At 47.8% G+C, this 14,605-nt stretch overlaps 1 protein-coding gene across 1 annotated transcript in view; it reads left to right on the forward strand.

Moving 5' to 3' along the window:
• Nucleotides 1-14,605, forward strand: part of LOC138657463 (vomeronasal type-2 receptor 26-like) — an 80,930-nt gene that overhangs the window by 45,207 nt on the left and 21,118 nt on the right. Inside the window, exon 4 of the mRNA XM_069745262.1 lies at nucleotides 683-785. Coding sequence (XP_069601363.1) covers nucleotides 683-785 — 103 coding nt within the window. The remainder of the gene's footprint in view (nucleotides 1-682; nucleotides 786-14,605) is intronic.

Here is a 14,605-nt window from a genome sequence, read left to right on the forward strand (position 1 = left end):
ACGGCGCTCCAACTGTTGGCATTGACTCAGGGTTCGTCCTTGATAAGCCATTTTGCCATCCATTTCCGCACCTTAGCATCAGAGCTGGAGTGGTTGGATAAAGTCCTCATCACTATATTTTAGAGGGGGCTGGCTGACCACGTCAAGGATGCTTTGGGCACTAGGGAGATTCCTGCCAAACTGGAGGAGCTAATAGCTGTGTCCACTCGTATTTGCCTCCGTTTTAACAAGCGGAGGATAAAGCGAGCCTAGTGTAGGCAGAGCTTTTGGCTGGCTCCCACCGTCGCCAAACCTTTGGAATCTCCGGTCCGGGCCCCTGAGTCACATGAGGCCTTTCAAGTGTCACAAGCAGGATCTACCTGCTCGTGCACTCAAGGTCTGTCATGTTTGCCAGCAGTCAGGACATCTTGCCACCAGATGTTCCCAGCGTTCGGGGAAATGTCAGCATCTAGTTGTAGTTGGTGGAGGTACACTAGACACGGCGATGTTTGCCTCCAAATTGTCCTTTAAGGGGACAATTACAATAGGCTCATTCACTCATTCGGTTGAGCTCTACGTGGATTCTGGGGCGGAGGACAATATTATGTCTTCTGCCTTCACCCAACATCACGCAATACCCCTGGTGATGCTTGCTCAACCAGTAACCGTATGAGTGGTGAATGGGTCAACACTGCCCTCACAGATAACAGACCAGACCTTCCCATTTTCTTTGTCCATGTCGCCATCTCATCAGGAGATTATATCTCTGCTCGTCATTCCTGAGGGAATTGTTGAGGTCCTGTTAGGTAAACCTTGGCTACGGTACCACTCTCCTCATATTGAGTGGTCCACAGGCAGAATTTTGGGATGGGGTGAATCTTGTGGGGGTAGATGTCAGAGGGAAAGCGTTCAGGTTGCTACTACTGAGGTACCCGCAGATCTATCCTCTCTCCCCAAGCAATATTGGCCCTATGAGGACATGTTCTCCAAAAAGGCTGCGGAGACCCTTCCGCCTCACCGCCCCTATAACTGTCCTATTGACCTCTTGCCTGGTGCTGAGCCTCCCCGGGGTCGAGTCTATCCGTTATCTCTCCCGAAGACAGAGGCAATGTCACAGTATATCCAGGAAAATCCGGCAAGAGGATTCATAAGGAACTCAGTGTCTCCTGTAGGGGCTGGGTTCTTCTTCTTGCAGAAGAACAGGGAACTACATCCATGCATAGACTACAGGGGTCTTAACGCCATCACCATTAAAACAAGTATCCTCTGCCCTTGATATCTGAGCTCTTTGATAGGTTTCGAGGAGCAAGGGTATTTACTAAACTAGATCTGCGGGGTGCTTACAACCTGATTCGCATCCGTGAGGGGGACGAATGGAAAATGGCTTTTAACACCAGGAATGGGAACTATGAATATCTAGCAATGCCTTTTGGGCTCTGTAATGCCCCAGCCATTTTCCAAGACTTTGTCAATGATATCTTCCGAGATATGCCCTGCACTCCGGTCGTAGTCTATCTGGATGATATTCTCATCTACTTTCCAGAATTTGACTCCCACCGGAGAGATGTTTGCAGAGTCTTCGACCTCTTATGGGCAAATTCCCTCTATGCCAAGTTGGAGAAATGTGTGTTTGAGCAAGAGTCCTTACCTTTCCTGGGCTATATCATCTCCACCCAGGGATTGGCTGTGGATCTTGCCAAACTACAGGCTGTGATGGACTGGCAAGAACCCCATTCTCTTAAAGCGGTGTTGCACTTTATGGGGTTCATTAACTATTATTGCAAGTTCATTCCTCATTTCTCAACTTTGATAGCTCCCTTTGGTAGCCCTCACCAAGAAGGGAGCAAATCCTAAATTGTCGTCAGAGGAGGTCTCCAAGGCCTTCACTTCTATTAAATCTCACTTTGCTAGCGCTCCCATCCTACATCACCCCGATGTAGATAATCCATTTATAATGGAGGTGGATGCCTCATCCGTTGGTGCTGGAGCAGTCCTTTTCCAAAAGGATGCTCAAGGTCGCAAGCATCCTTGCTTCTTCTTTTCCAAGACCTTCTCACCAGCGGAGAGGAATTATTCCATCGGGGACAGAGAGTTGCTGGCAATGAAGTTGGCTTTCTCAGAGTGGAGACATCTTTTTGAGGGGGCTCGTTTTCCCTTCCAAGTATTCACAGACCACAAGAATTTGGTCTATTTCCAGACAGCCCAGCGGTTAAATTCTCACCAGGCCAGATGGTTCTTGTTCTTCTCCCGGTTCCATTTCACCCTCCATTTTCTTTCCGGGGAGAAGAACATTAGTGCCAATGCTCTCTCTCGCTCCCTTGTATCATCTGAAGAGGAGGAAGAGGAGCCTCGGCATATTGTCCCTTTGGAGAGCCTAAAAACTGTGGCCCCAGTGTCTCTAGAGTCTGTGCCTCTGTGCAAGACTTTTGTTCCATCAAATCTGCATCCGGAAGTTCTCTATTGGGCTCACTCGTCCAGGGTGGGTGGACATTTTGGAACCAAAAGGATATCTGAGCTGCTGGCGAGGACATACTGGTGGCCGCATATGGCCCATCAGAGACTATGTTCAGCCGTGTGTTTCCTGCGCCAAGAACAAGTCCCTTTGATATCGGCCAGCTGGGTTGCTTTACCCCCTGCCGGTGGCAGACAGGCCCTGGGAGATGGTCGGGATGGATTTTGTGGTGGGCTTTCCCAAGTCTCGTAGCTGCACCATTATTTGTGTAATTACTGACCATTTTTCCAAAATGGTGCACTTGGTGCCTCTTCCATGGCTACCTTCTGCACGGGCTCTGGCAGCATTGTTTATTAAACATATCTTTCGCTTACATGGTATGCCGGACAAAATCGTCAGTGACTGGGGTCCCCAGTTTGCGTCTCGGTTCTGGAGAGAGCTTTGTCGTCTACTCAGCATTGAGTTGAATCTCTCTTCAGCATATCATCCCGAGAAGAATGGGTTGGTAGAGAGAGCAAACCAGACCCTGGTCAAATATCTGCAACATTTTGTTTCAGCCAGACAGGATAACTGGGCAACCTTGCTACCATGGGCAGAGTTTGCGCTTAACAATGCAGTAGCCAATTCCACTGGTTAGACTCCATTCCTCCTTAATTATGGTTAGCATCCGCGGGTTCCTGTGCCTATGCCCATGTATTCTGCCGACTCCAGGGTGGAAGAATGGGCTGTGGAGGCACAGGACATTTGGGACCACACTCAGGATGCCATCCGGGCTTCCAAGGAGAGAATGAGGTCATCCGCCGATGACCATCGGCACCCTGCTCCTACCTTTGCTCCTGAAGACTTAGCGTGGCTCTCCGCCTGTAACATCAGGCTGCCAGTTGAGTTCACTAAGTTTGCACCTTGCTACTTGGGTCCCTTCAAAGTCCTTGAAGAGGTTAATCCTTTGGTCTACCATCTGGCCCTTCCCCCACGCCTAGGTATCACCAACACCTTTCATGTGTCCCTTTTAAAGCCCGTAAACATGTCCCAGTTTTCCGAGTCATCTGCCGGGACATCGGGTTCGTCTTCGGAAGATTAGGAGGTGAACACTATTTTGAGGTGCAAGGTGTTACATGGCTAAAAATTTAATTTGGTGGACTGGAGGGGTTATCGCCCAGAGGACAGGTCCTGGTTGCCTGCTGAACACATTCAAGCTCCGCAGCTCATTGCTGCCTTCGTGGCGAGGCCCAAGGGGGGGTACTGGGAGGGGGGTAATGTTAGGTGTCGAGTTCCTGCAGCTGCACAGGGGGAATCTCGAACCATGTCTGCTGCGGTCTCCCATTCTACATTCTACATCAGCCGCAGTGGATCCTGCTCAGCGGAGACGTTGGTCCCAGCATCTCGCTCAGTCTGATACTGTGCAAAGGGTTACTGTTGCCTTTCCAGGCTCTGCTTTTGTGGCAATCACTGTCCAGCAGGTTTTTCTAGGACTAAGTCCTGCTTTGCACACACTGAGCATGCCCACGGGAGGACCTCTCATTGGAGATCGGAAGTCACAAGCTCAGCCCCTGCAGCAGTTCCCATTGGTTCTCCAGGAAGGTCCTGAAGAGCTGCAACTATAAAACGTTCGCATGGCCGCACGGCCAAGCACTAGTATCAACCTATGTTATGAGCTTTGATACATTGTGGTCATGGCTGTATGTGGTCAGGGTTGGCTGAAATAAGCACCTAGAATACCAGCACCTCCGGTGAGGAGTTTTGTGTGTGTGAATTCAGGGCTGGCGTATAGCCACTAGAATTCTGGCTCCACCGGAGAGGAGTTGTGTGCTATGCTGACTGCATGACCACAGTTTACTTTTGCCTCTATTAGGTAGCTTTTATCCTCTGTGAGGTAAACAGGGCACAGCGTTTTCCTAACCTTGCGATTCTGTGAAGTAACAGAGTTTGCTTATACCGCCATATAGTATAATGTCTTATAGTCTCCTGCACGGTGGACCCCGGGTTGCGAACGCATCCATTATTACATACATATATACTCGGTGCATTCCGTCAACCCTAACATAGTGTGACTAGATAATCTACTGCCATTATAATAAAATATTAAATAATGTCATTATATGTACATAAATTGTTTGAATTTGTGTTGATAATATTAAACTGATTGAATATATTTGTGTATATATGTGTATATATATTTTATGTATATTAAATGAATTGTGTTATCTAAACTCTGGTGGTTGTAAATAGATTCTGATGAGACTATGCTGACACCTCTGTGATTAAGGGTGTATTTTAACCCAGGAAACGCATCAGAGATGTATTGATGCACTAACAGAAATGTCTTAATGGATACCGAAGAAATAAATATTTTTAAATGTTTTAAGTGGGCGTAACTAGTGATGAGCGAACATGCGCGCCACTACTCGTTACTCGCCGGAGTATCACTATGCTTGGGTACTCGGCAAGCACTGCCCAGCATTTTTGGTGCTCATTAGAGACCCATTCATCCTGCAGGGATTATCTGCCAGGCTATGAAATGCCGCAGCCATCTTTGTTGTGGTTGTGCAGTGATTAGCTTGGCCGCACAGCATCATCTCGAGTATATGAGACCTGGTGCCGCCCTGCTCGCCATTGCGTGCCCAGAAATAGAGTACAGGAGTACAAAATGAATATTGTGAAGTGGATTTGCACTGACCCATCCAGTAATGGGGTGCATATGAATTGGTAGCAGGGCAGGCCTTGCATTCAATGCAACATTTTATCAGGAGGCCCTTCTGGACATCTTATGAAAGGGGTATTGTGGTGTGTCGTAATTTTATACAGCCCATCCACTCACAGCATAGGCTACAACAGTTTTGGAGACCCACTGTTTCATAATGGCCCTTTAAGAAGATTAATGCCTCCTGATGCACCAGTAAAAATAGGCTCTGTGACTTTAAGAGTCCCTCCTTCATTCATGAAACAAGATGGCTCTGCTTATCTGTCACACACCACATGGCCAGCTAGGTGTGTTAAATTTTACAATGACATTTCCCAGTGAATGCATTTGTAGTCGTTGGAAGCAATGTTAAAGTTGAAAAATGCTTCAAAAACGCTGCGTCTGAACTAAGCCTAAGTGGGGGAAGAAATTTTCGGTCTTGGGTTAATAATTTGGCCTTACAGGCAAGTCATTAACCTGCAAAGGATGTATCTTAATATATTTCCCAGCAAAATCCATTTTGATTTTGTTTTAATCTGTTTTTTTGTGGCACCGGGAAAAATGGCATGAATCTCGGAAAAAATTGTTTAAAGCTGTGAAGTAGGAGTCAGGAATAGGCTTGAGCAAAACAGATCGAACAAATTCAAAAGTCGCCGACTTTTGGCAAAGTTGGGTTTCATGAAACCCGACTCGACCCTAAAAAAGTAAAAGTCGCTCAACCCTAGTCAGGAATGCTTCCAGGGGCGATCCCCATGATGTTCTTGTGCCATTTGAGCAGAATTTCCATGATTTTCAGATGTTTTGTAGACCTTATAGGGACCCCCGGGGGGGATCTCAGTAAAAATACTTGGGTCTCCCACAGACTTACTTGGGGCATTGTTCTGTCCGAGTACCTGAATATTCCAATCTGCTCGACCCAAGCAACGAGCACCCGAGCATTTTAGTGCTCGCTCGTCACTAGTCGTAACTGCTTTTTCCTATACCACTTTTTTCTCTTGTTTTCGCTGGCCAGCCAAGCAAGCAGGTCACACATGATAAGTTGAGTCTGATATAAATGCAGAGTGGTGCGTTCATTTTATCTATATATATTTTAACTAATAAGTTATGTACTCAACCGCCATGGCCTGTATGCATGCTCAGCACTCAAGACTCCATTGCTGAATAAAAACATGTTCACGCATGCTTAAAATTTGCTAAACAACATTTTCCAAGCCTGTGAAAAACTGGGAGAATATAGTTTGGTCAGCTTAGACCAAAATTGAACTCTGTGGATGCTACAATGCACACCATGTTTGGAGGACAAAAGGCACTGCACATAACCCCAAAAAATAAAATTCAAATAGTGAAGTTTGGAGGTGGGAGCATCATGTTTTGGGGCTGTTTTTCAGCATGTGACACTGGCAAACTTCATAAAGTTGAGGGAAGATTGAATGAACAAATATGCATTATTGATAAATATCGGTCACCATCCATCAGGAAGATGAAAATAAGGGTGGACATTTCTAGTAAGACTGAGATCCAAACACACATCCAAGGAATCTCTCAGTTGATTTCATAGAAAGAAAGTATGGCCCAGCCAATCACCTGATTAGAATCAAATAGAAAATGTGTGGCAGGAACTAAAGCTCAGAATTCATAGAGGGAGCTCATGGAACCTTAACGATTTGAAGAGCATTTGTGAGGAAGAATGGGCCACAATCACAACTGAAAAATGCGTGTGACTAACTTCTCCATACAGGAGGCGTATTGAAGCTGTCATCACCAACAAAGGCTTTTGTTTAAAGTATTATTTAAACTTTGGAAAGTGTGTGCAAAATTTTTTCCTGTGTAATTTTTCATTATTACAAATAATTATTGATGGGCGAACCCGACCAGTAAACTTCAAGGTCTGTACCGAACACTTAATGTCCAACCACAGACCCTGAACACAGACTTCTCATGGAAGTCCGTGTTACTGTTTAGGTGTTTTCCACACTGTCATCTGTGTGACAGCACGAAAAACACTAGCGGCTCTGCATTCTTTACCGTCCGTCAGAGCGCTATGGTTCCCATGCTGTCAGATTGCATCATGTGATGTGAGCCAGCAGATGTGACTCATCATCATCACTCTCATCATCTTGCACTTGCTCTCCCCTCCATTTTTGATAACCCGCTATGGTAAAGCTGAGAACTGCAGGCTGCAACTCCCAACTGTCAGCATTATATTGGCTGGTTATCAAACATAGAGGTTCACCACGACATGTCCCCCCTTTTTTGACAATCAGCCAAGCTAAAGCAGACAGCTGGGGGCTAGTTTTCTCAATCTTTGAAGGGCACATGAATATTGGCCCTTTCTAGCCTTAAAATAGCAGTCTGCAGCCACCTCAGAAAAAGCAAATTTACTATACTTTGGTCAGTCCTTGATCTATTGTGGTGGCAGATGGGGTAATATTTGTGGGGGTGTCGTTGATACAAAAGATAGCCTGTGGGCTTGTCATCAGCTGACATGACAAAGCCAACATCAACTCCACAAATATTACCCCAACTGCCAATGCACCAGGTCAAGTGGAAAGAGCTTGACAAAGCACTGCTTGGTGCATCCAATAGATGCACTTTTACTGGGGCGGCTTCAGGCTACTATGTTTAGGCTGGTGAGGGCCAATATCCAGGGCCCCTTCCCAGTCTGAGAATACCAGCCAAAAGTTGTCTGCATTAGCTTGGCTGGTTGTCAAAAATGGTTGGACTCCACACCGGTTTTTAAATTATTTAAATAATTAAAAAATATGCTGTGGGGATCCCTCTATTCTTGATAACCATCCAATAGAAAGCTGATAGCTAGGCGCTGTCAGATTTACATATGCTGGTTATAAAAAATAGAGCGGAACTCACGCTGTTTAAAAAAAAGTATTTATTGTACAGCACCAGATTGTGAATACTTTCATCAGTCTCACCTGCTCTTGCTGCTATCAGCGAGAGTAGGTGTAGGATGATGACAGTAGTATTCTCATCAGCCGATGCCTGTGATCGGTGGCAGCCATTTCTACCGCCGGTCACAACTGCTGGCTCAAATGTGGGAACTGCAGCGCTCTGACAGTCATAACAATCTTACCACCGATCAGAGTACATGTTGGGCATGATGTCGAAGGTAAGCACTGGGTTTCCATGGCAATCTACTGCACAAATGAACATAGATAGCTGGGACCAGCAGTAGGATGCATCTCCTGATGCTCGATCCAATGTTAGAAAGAAACACTAACTGACTTTAGCACACGTTTTAAAAAAAATGTAATCTATACCAAAATGATTTAGTCTCTTTTTCTGCAAATCTAAAATATGTATATCTAACTCAAGCTTGTCTTCTCTACACAATTTTTTTTGCAATTTTCAATTCTTACAGTATTTTTTAAGAAAACTTCATTTCCAAAATTCAATTGGTGAAGAAGTCTATTTTAATGAGAAAGGAGAAATGATGATCACTCACTATCATATTAATAGTTTAAGAATACTGTTTCCAAAACTATTTATTTTAAGAGATTTTGGAAGATTTAATCTAATTTCACATGAAGAGAATCAACTTTTTATACATACTAGTAAAATATTTTGGAAAAATGACAAGGTCAGTATTACAATTATTCACGGGGCATCACAAATATATGTATCTTGTCGTGATATTGACAGAATTGACTTTTTTTATTGAAAGTTCAAAATTACATTACAAATTAATTGCATCAATATTGTATTGTTTATTTTATAATGTGTAGGCATGAGAATCACTGATTAAATTCACTGCCTATGTTCAGCTTATTTTATAAGTGAAGCACACATTTATAGAATGTAAAGATAGTCGAATCTACATATTTGAATTTACCAGCTTTGACAGATTAATAAAAAATGTATTTGCAGATGATTGGTTCACTGTGTTAGGTCTCGAGTTCCCGCTTCTGCACAGGGGGAATCTCGAGCCATCTCCGCTGCGGTCTCCCATTCCTACCCAGCCGCAGTGGAGCCTGCTCAGCAGGGACGTCGGTCCCAGCGTCTTGCTCGGTCTCGCTCTGTACAGAGAGTTACTGCTGCTTCTTCAGCTCCTGCCATTAAAGTCAGTGCTGGTCAGCAGCGAGTGGACTTCTCTGGGACTAAGTCCTTGTCTGCGCACACTGAGCATGCCCAGGGCAAGATCTCCCGTTGGAGATCGAGGGTCATGTGCTCAGACTCTGCAGCGCATTCTATTGGTCCTCTTGGCAGGTCTTGGAAGGGCAAAGTTTCTGTGGCCACTTCCTGTCCTGCAACTATATAAACTTCGCATGACTGCACGGCCATGCGCTAGTGTACAATTTAATACGTGTGTTTGTTGTGAGTGCAAGTCGTTCTTTAAATACCCCTACCCTATTGTATGACTGTTCGCGTATGGTGTATGGCTGCTATCTAGCGCCCGACTAATCACTCAACGTGTCACACACGTATCAGCGTCTATTGCTGTGACCGCCAGTACGGTGCCACGCGCCAGTGTGCGCTTCCTGACCCACGTCTGGGTGCTTTGTGGTACCTGCCAGCACGGCACAGTTCGCACTTCGGTGCTATAATTATATATTTCCTTACACACCCAGTAGCGGTGTAGTGCCAGCAAGGGTCTAATCGGACTACAATCCCTGTTGGGGTTAAGTTCGCTGACCACTTGCTCGCGCTCTATGTGCAGTACCGCGGTCCTGTGACGCAACAGGATCGCTTTCTTCATGCTGGGTGAGGTTTAACCCACGCGTGTATACTTTTGGATACCGCCATATAGTCTGTCATTTCCTAGCAGCAGGTTTCACCTGCACGGTGGACCCCGGACTGCGAACGCATCTATATCATCTCTCTTGGTGCGTTCCGCCAGTCCTAACATTACACTAGCGCCAGGGTCTGGCTAGTGATGACAGACAAACAGCAATCTCTGCGGCATATCCAGCAGCTGGAGGGTAGGTTGGCGGCTCTCGAGAGCGCGACTTCAGCTGTGGATGTTACTGCAGTAGCTGTACAGGCTGCCAGCGTGGCTGCAGCTACTATGTCCATTGCCACCCCTGTTCCGACATTATCTCGCCTCCCGCTGCCAGAAAGATTTTCTGGTGATAGCAAGTTTTGTAGGGGATTTGTGAGTCAGTGCTCTATTCACCTCGAGCTCCTGGCTGCACGTTTTCCCACAGAGCGGGCTAAGGTGGGATTTATTCTGTCTCTATTGTCGGACAGGGCGTTGGAATGGGCTACGCCGCTGTGGGAGCGTGGCGATCATGTGTTGCAGAGTGCTCCGCTGTTTCTGAGCGCTCTGAAACAGGTCTTTTTAGGACCTCAAGTCACCCATGATACTGCGCTCCAATTGCTGGCATTAACTCAGGATGAGTCCTTGGTCAGTCATTTTGCCGTCCAATTCCGCACCTTAGCATCTGAGCTGGATTGGTCGGATAAAGCTCTTATCCCCATATTTTGGAGGGGCTTGGCTGACCACGTAAAGGATGCTTTGGCCACTAGGGAGATTCCTGCCACACTGGAGGAGTTAATAACTGTCTCCACTCGAATTGACCTCCTTTTAACGAGCGGAGGTTAGAGCGAGCCCAGTGTAGGCAGAGGTTTCGGCTGGCTCCTACTTTCGCCAAACCTCTGGAATCTCCGGTCCTGGTTCCTGAGCCACATGAGGCCAGGGAAGTGTCACAAGCAGGATCTAAGTCCCGGACCGCTTGTGCACTCAGGGTCTGTCATATTTGCCAGCAGTCAGGACATCTAGCCACCAGATGTCCTCAGCGGTCGAGGAAACATCAGCGTCTAGTGGTAGTAGGTGGAGGTACACTAGACACGGCGACGTTTGCCTCTAAGTTGTCCTTTAAAGGGACAATTACTATTGGCTCATTCTCCCACTCGGTAGAGCTCTGCGTGGATTCTGGGGCGGAGGGCAATTTTATGTCTTCTGCCTTCGCCCAACGTCACGCAATACCCCTGGTAATGCTTGCTCAACCAGTAACGGTGCGAGTGGTGAATGGGTCGACATTGCCCTCACAGATAACACACCAGACCATCCCTTTTACTCTGTCCATGTCGCCATCTCATCAGGAGATAATTTCTCTGCTCGTCATTCCGGAAGAAATTGATGAGGTCCTGTTGGGAATACCTTGGCTACGGTACCACTCTCCTCATATCGAGTGGTCCTCAGGCAGAATTCTGGGTTGGGGTGAATCTTGTGGGGGTAGATGTCAGAGGGAGTGCGTTCAGGTTGCTACTACTGAGGTACCCGCAGATCTATCCTCTCTCCCCAAGCAGTATTGGTCTTATACAGACGTGTTCTCCAAAAAGGCGGCGGAGGTCCTTCCGCCTCATCGCCCCTATGACTGTCCTATTGATCTCTTGCCTGGTGCTGAGCCTCCCCGGGGTCGAGTTTATCCGCTATCTCTCCCGGAGACGGAGGCAATGTCACAGTACATCCAGGAAAATCTGGCAAGAGGATTCATTAGGAAGTCAGTGTCACCTGCTGGGGCAGGGTTCTTCTTCGTGCAGAAGAAGAATGGGGAATTGCGTCCATGCATAGACTACAGGGGTCTTAACGCCATCACCGTTAAGAATAAGTATCCTTTGCCCTTGATATCTGAGTTATTCGATAGACTTCGGGGAGCAAGGGTATTTACTAAACTAGATCTGCGGGGTGCTTACAACCTGATTCGCATCCGTGAGGGGGACGAATGGAAGACGGCCTTTAACACCAGGGATGGGCACTATGAATATCTGGTGATGCCCTTCGGGCTCTGTAATGCCCCAGCCGTTTTCCAAGACTTTGTGAATGATATCTTCCGGGATATGCTTTCCACCTCGGTCGTAGTCTATCTGGATGATATTCTCATCTACTCTCCAGATATTGACTCCCACCGGAGAGATGTTTGCAAAGTCTTCGACCTCCTACGGGCAAACTCCTTCTATGCCAAGTTGGAGAAGTGTATGTTTGAGCAGGAGTCTTTACCTTTCCTGGGCTACATCATCTCGGCCCAGGGATTGGCTATGGATCCTGCCAAACTACAGGCAGTGATGGACTGGCAGGAACCCCATTCTCTGAAAGCGGTGCAGCGCTTTATGGGGTTCATAAATTACTATCGTCAGTTCATCCCCCACTTCTCAACCATGGTAGCTCCCTTGGTATCCCTCACCAAGAAGGGAGCGAATCCTAAATTGTGGTCCGAAGAGGTCTCCAAGGCCTTCACTTCTATTAAGTCCCACTTTGCTAGCGCTCCCATCTTACATCGTCCCGATGTGGATAAGCCATTCCTAATGGAGTTGGATGCCTCATCCGTTGGTGCAGGAGCAGTCCTCTATCAAAAGGATGCTCAAGGTCGGAAGCGCCCATGCTTCTTCTTCTCAACGACCTTCTCACCAGCGGAGAGAAATTACTCCATCGGGGATAGGGAGCTGCTGGCAATGAAGTTGGCCTTTTCGGAATGGAGACATCTCTTGGAGGGTGCTCAGTTCCCATTCCAAGTCTTCACGGACCACAAGAATTTGGTCTATTTACAGACAGCCCAGCGGCTGAATTCTCGTCAGGCCAGATGGTCCTTGTTTTTCTCCCAGTTCCACTTCACTCTACATTATCTCGCCGGGGAGAAGAACATTCGTGCTGACGCTCTCTCTCGCTCCCTGGTGTCAACTGTGGAGGAGGAGGACGAGCCTCGGCTCATTGTCCCTTCAGAGAGTCTGAGAACCGTAGCTCCGGTTTCGCTTGAGTCTGTGCCTCCGGGCAAGACTTTTGTTCCCATCAATTTGTGTCCGGAGGTTCTCTCGTGGGCTCATTCGTCCAGAGTGGGTGGACACTTTGGGGCAAAGAGGACATCTGAGTTGTTGGCGAGAATGTATTGGTGGCCACATATGGTTCGTGACGTAGGAGACTACGTTCGGGCATGTGTCTCTTGTGACAAAAATAAGTCTCTCCGTCAACGGCCAGCTGGGTTGTTATACCCTCTGCCGGTGGCAGACAGGCCCTGGGAGATGGTCGGGATGGACTTTGTGGTGGGTTTGCCCAAGTCACGTGGCTGTACTGTCATTTGGGTTATCACCGACCATTTTTCTAAAATGGTGCATTTGGTGCCGCTTCCTCGGCTACCTTCTGCACGGGCCTTGGCAGCATTGTTTGTTAAACACATCTTCCGTCTTCACGGTATGCCAGACAAAATTGTCAGTGACCGGGGTCCCCAGTTTGCGTCTCGGTTCTGGAGAGAGCTTTGTCGCCTTCTCAGTATCGAGTTGAATCTCTCTTCGGCATATCATCCCGAGACGAATGGGTTGGTGGAGAGAGCCAACCAGGCCTTGGTCACATATCTGCGACATTTTGTCTCTGCTAAGCAAGATGACTGGGCATCTTTGCTACCGTGGGCGGAGTTTGCTCTTAACAATGCTGTAGCTGACTCCACTGGACAAACTCCATTCCTCCTTAACTATGGTCAGCATCCGCGGGTACCTGTGCCCATGCCCGTGTCTTCCGTCGATCCCAGGGTGGCAGACTGGGCTGTGGAGGCACGGGACATTTGGGATCGCACTCAGGATGCCATTCGGGCTTCCAAGGAGAGAATGAGGTCCTCCGCCGATGTTCATCGGTGCCCCGCTCCGACCTTTGCTCCTGGCGACTTGGTGTGGCTCTCCGCCCGTAACATCAGGCTGCGAGTTGAGTCCACTAAGTTTGCTCCTCGCTACTTGGGTCCCTTCAAGGTTCTCGAACAGGTTAATCCTGTGGTCTACCGCCTGGATCTTCCTCCTCGCTTGGGTATCACCGACACCTTTCATGTGTCCCTCTTGAAACCCGTATACATGTCCCGGTTTTCCGAGTCATCTGCCGGGACATCGGGTTTGTCTACGGACGATTACGAGGTGAACGCTATTTTGGGGTGTAAGGTGGTACGCGGCAAAAAGTTCTATCTGGTGGATTGGAAGGGTTATGGTCCAGAGAACAGGTCATGGGAGCCTGCTGAAAACATTCGGGCCCCACAGCTCATTGCTGCCTTCGAGCGTAGCGAGGCCCAAGGAGGGGGGGCCCTAGGAGGGGGGGTAATGTTAGGTCTCGAGTTCCCGCTTCTGCACAGGGGGAATCTCGAGCCGTCTCCGCTGCGGTCCCCCATTCCTACCCAGCCGCAGTGGAGCCTGCTCAGCAGGGACGTCGGTCCCAGCGTCTTGCTCGGTCTCACTCTGTTCAGAGAGTTACTGCTGCTTCTTCAGCTCCTGCCATTAAAGTCAGTGCTGGTCAGCAGCGAGTGGTCTTCTCTGGGACTAAGTCCTTGTCTGCGCACACTGAGCATGCCCAGGGCAAGATCTCCCGTTGGAGATCGAGGGTCATGTGCTCAGACTCTGCAGCGCATTCTATTGGTCCTCTTGGCAGGTCTTGGAAGGGCAAAGTTTCTGTGGCCACTTCCTGTCCTGCAACTATATAAACTGCGCATGACTGCACGGCCATGCGCTAGTGTACAATTTAATACGTGTGTTTGTTGTGAGTGCAAGTCGTTCTTTAAATACCCCTATTG

This window comes from Ranitomeya imitator, chromosome 1 (genome assembly GCF_032444005.1).
Source record: "Ranitomeya imitator isolate aRanImi1 chromosome 1, aRanImi1.pri, whole genome shotgun sequence".
Lineage (NCBI taxonomy): Eukaryota > Metazoa > Chordata > Amphibia > Anura > Dendrobatidae > Ranitomeya > Ranitomeya imitator.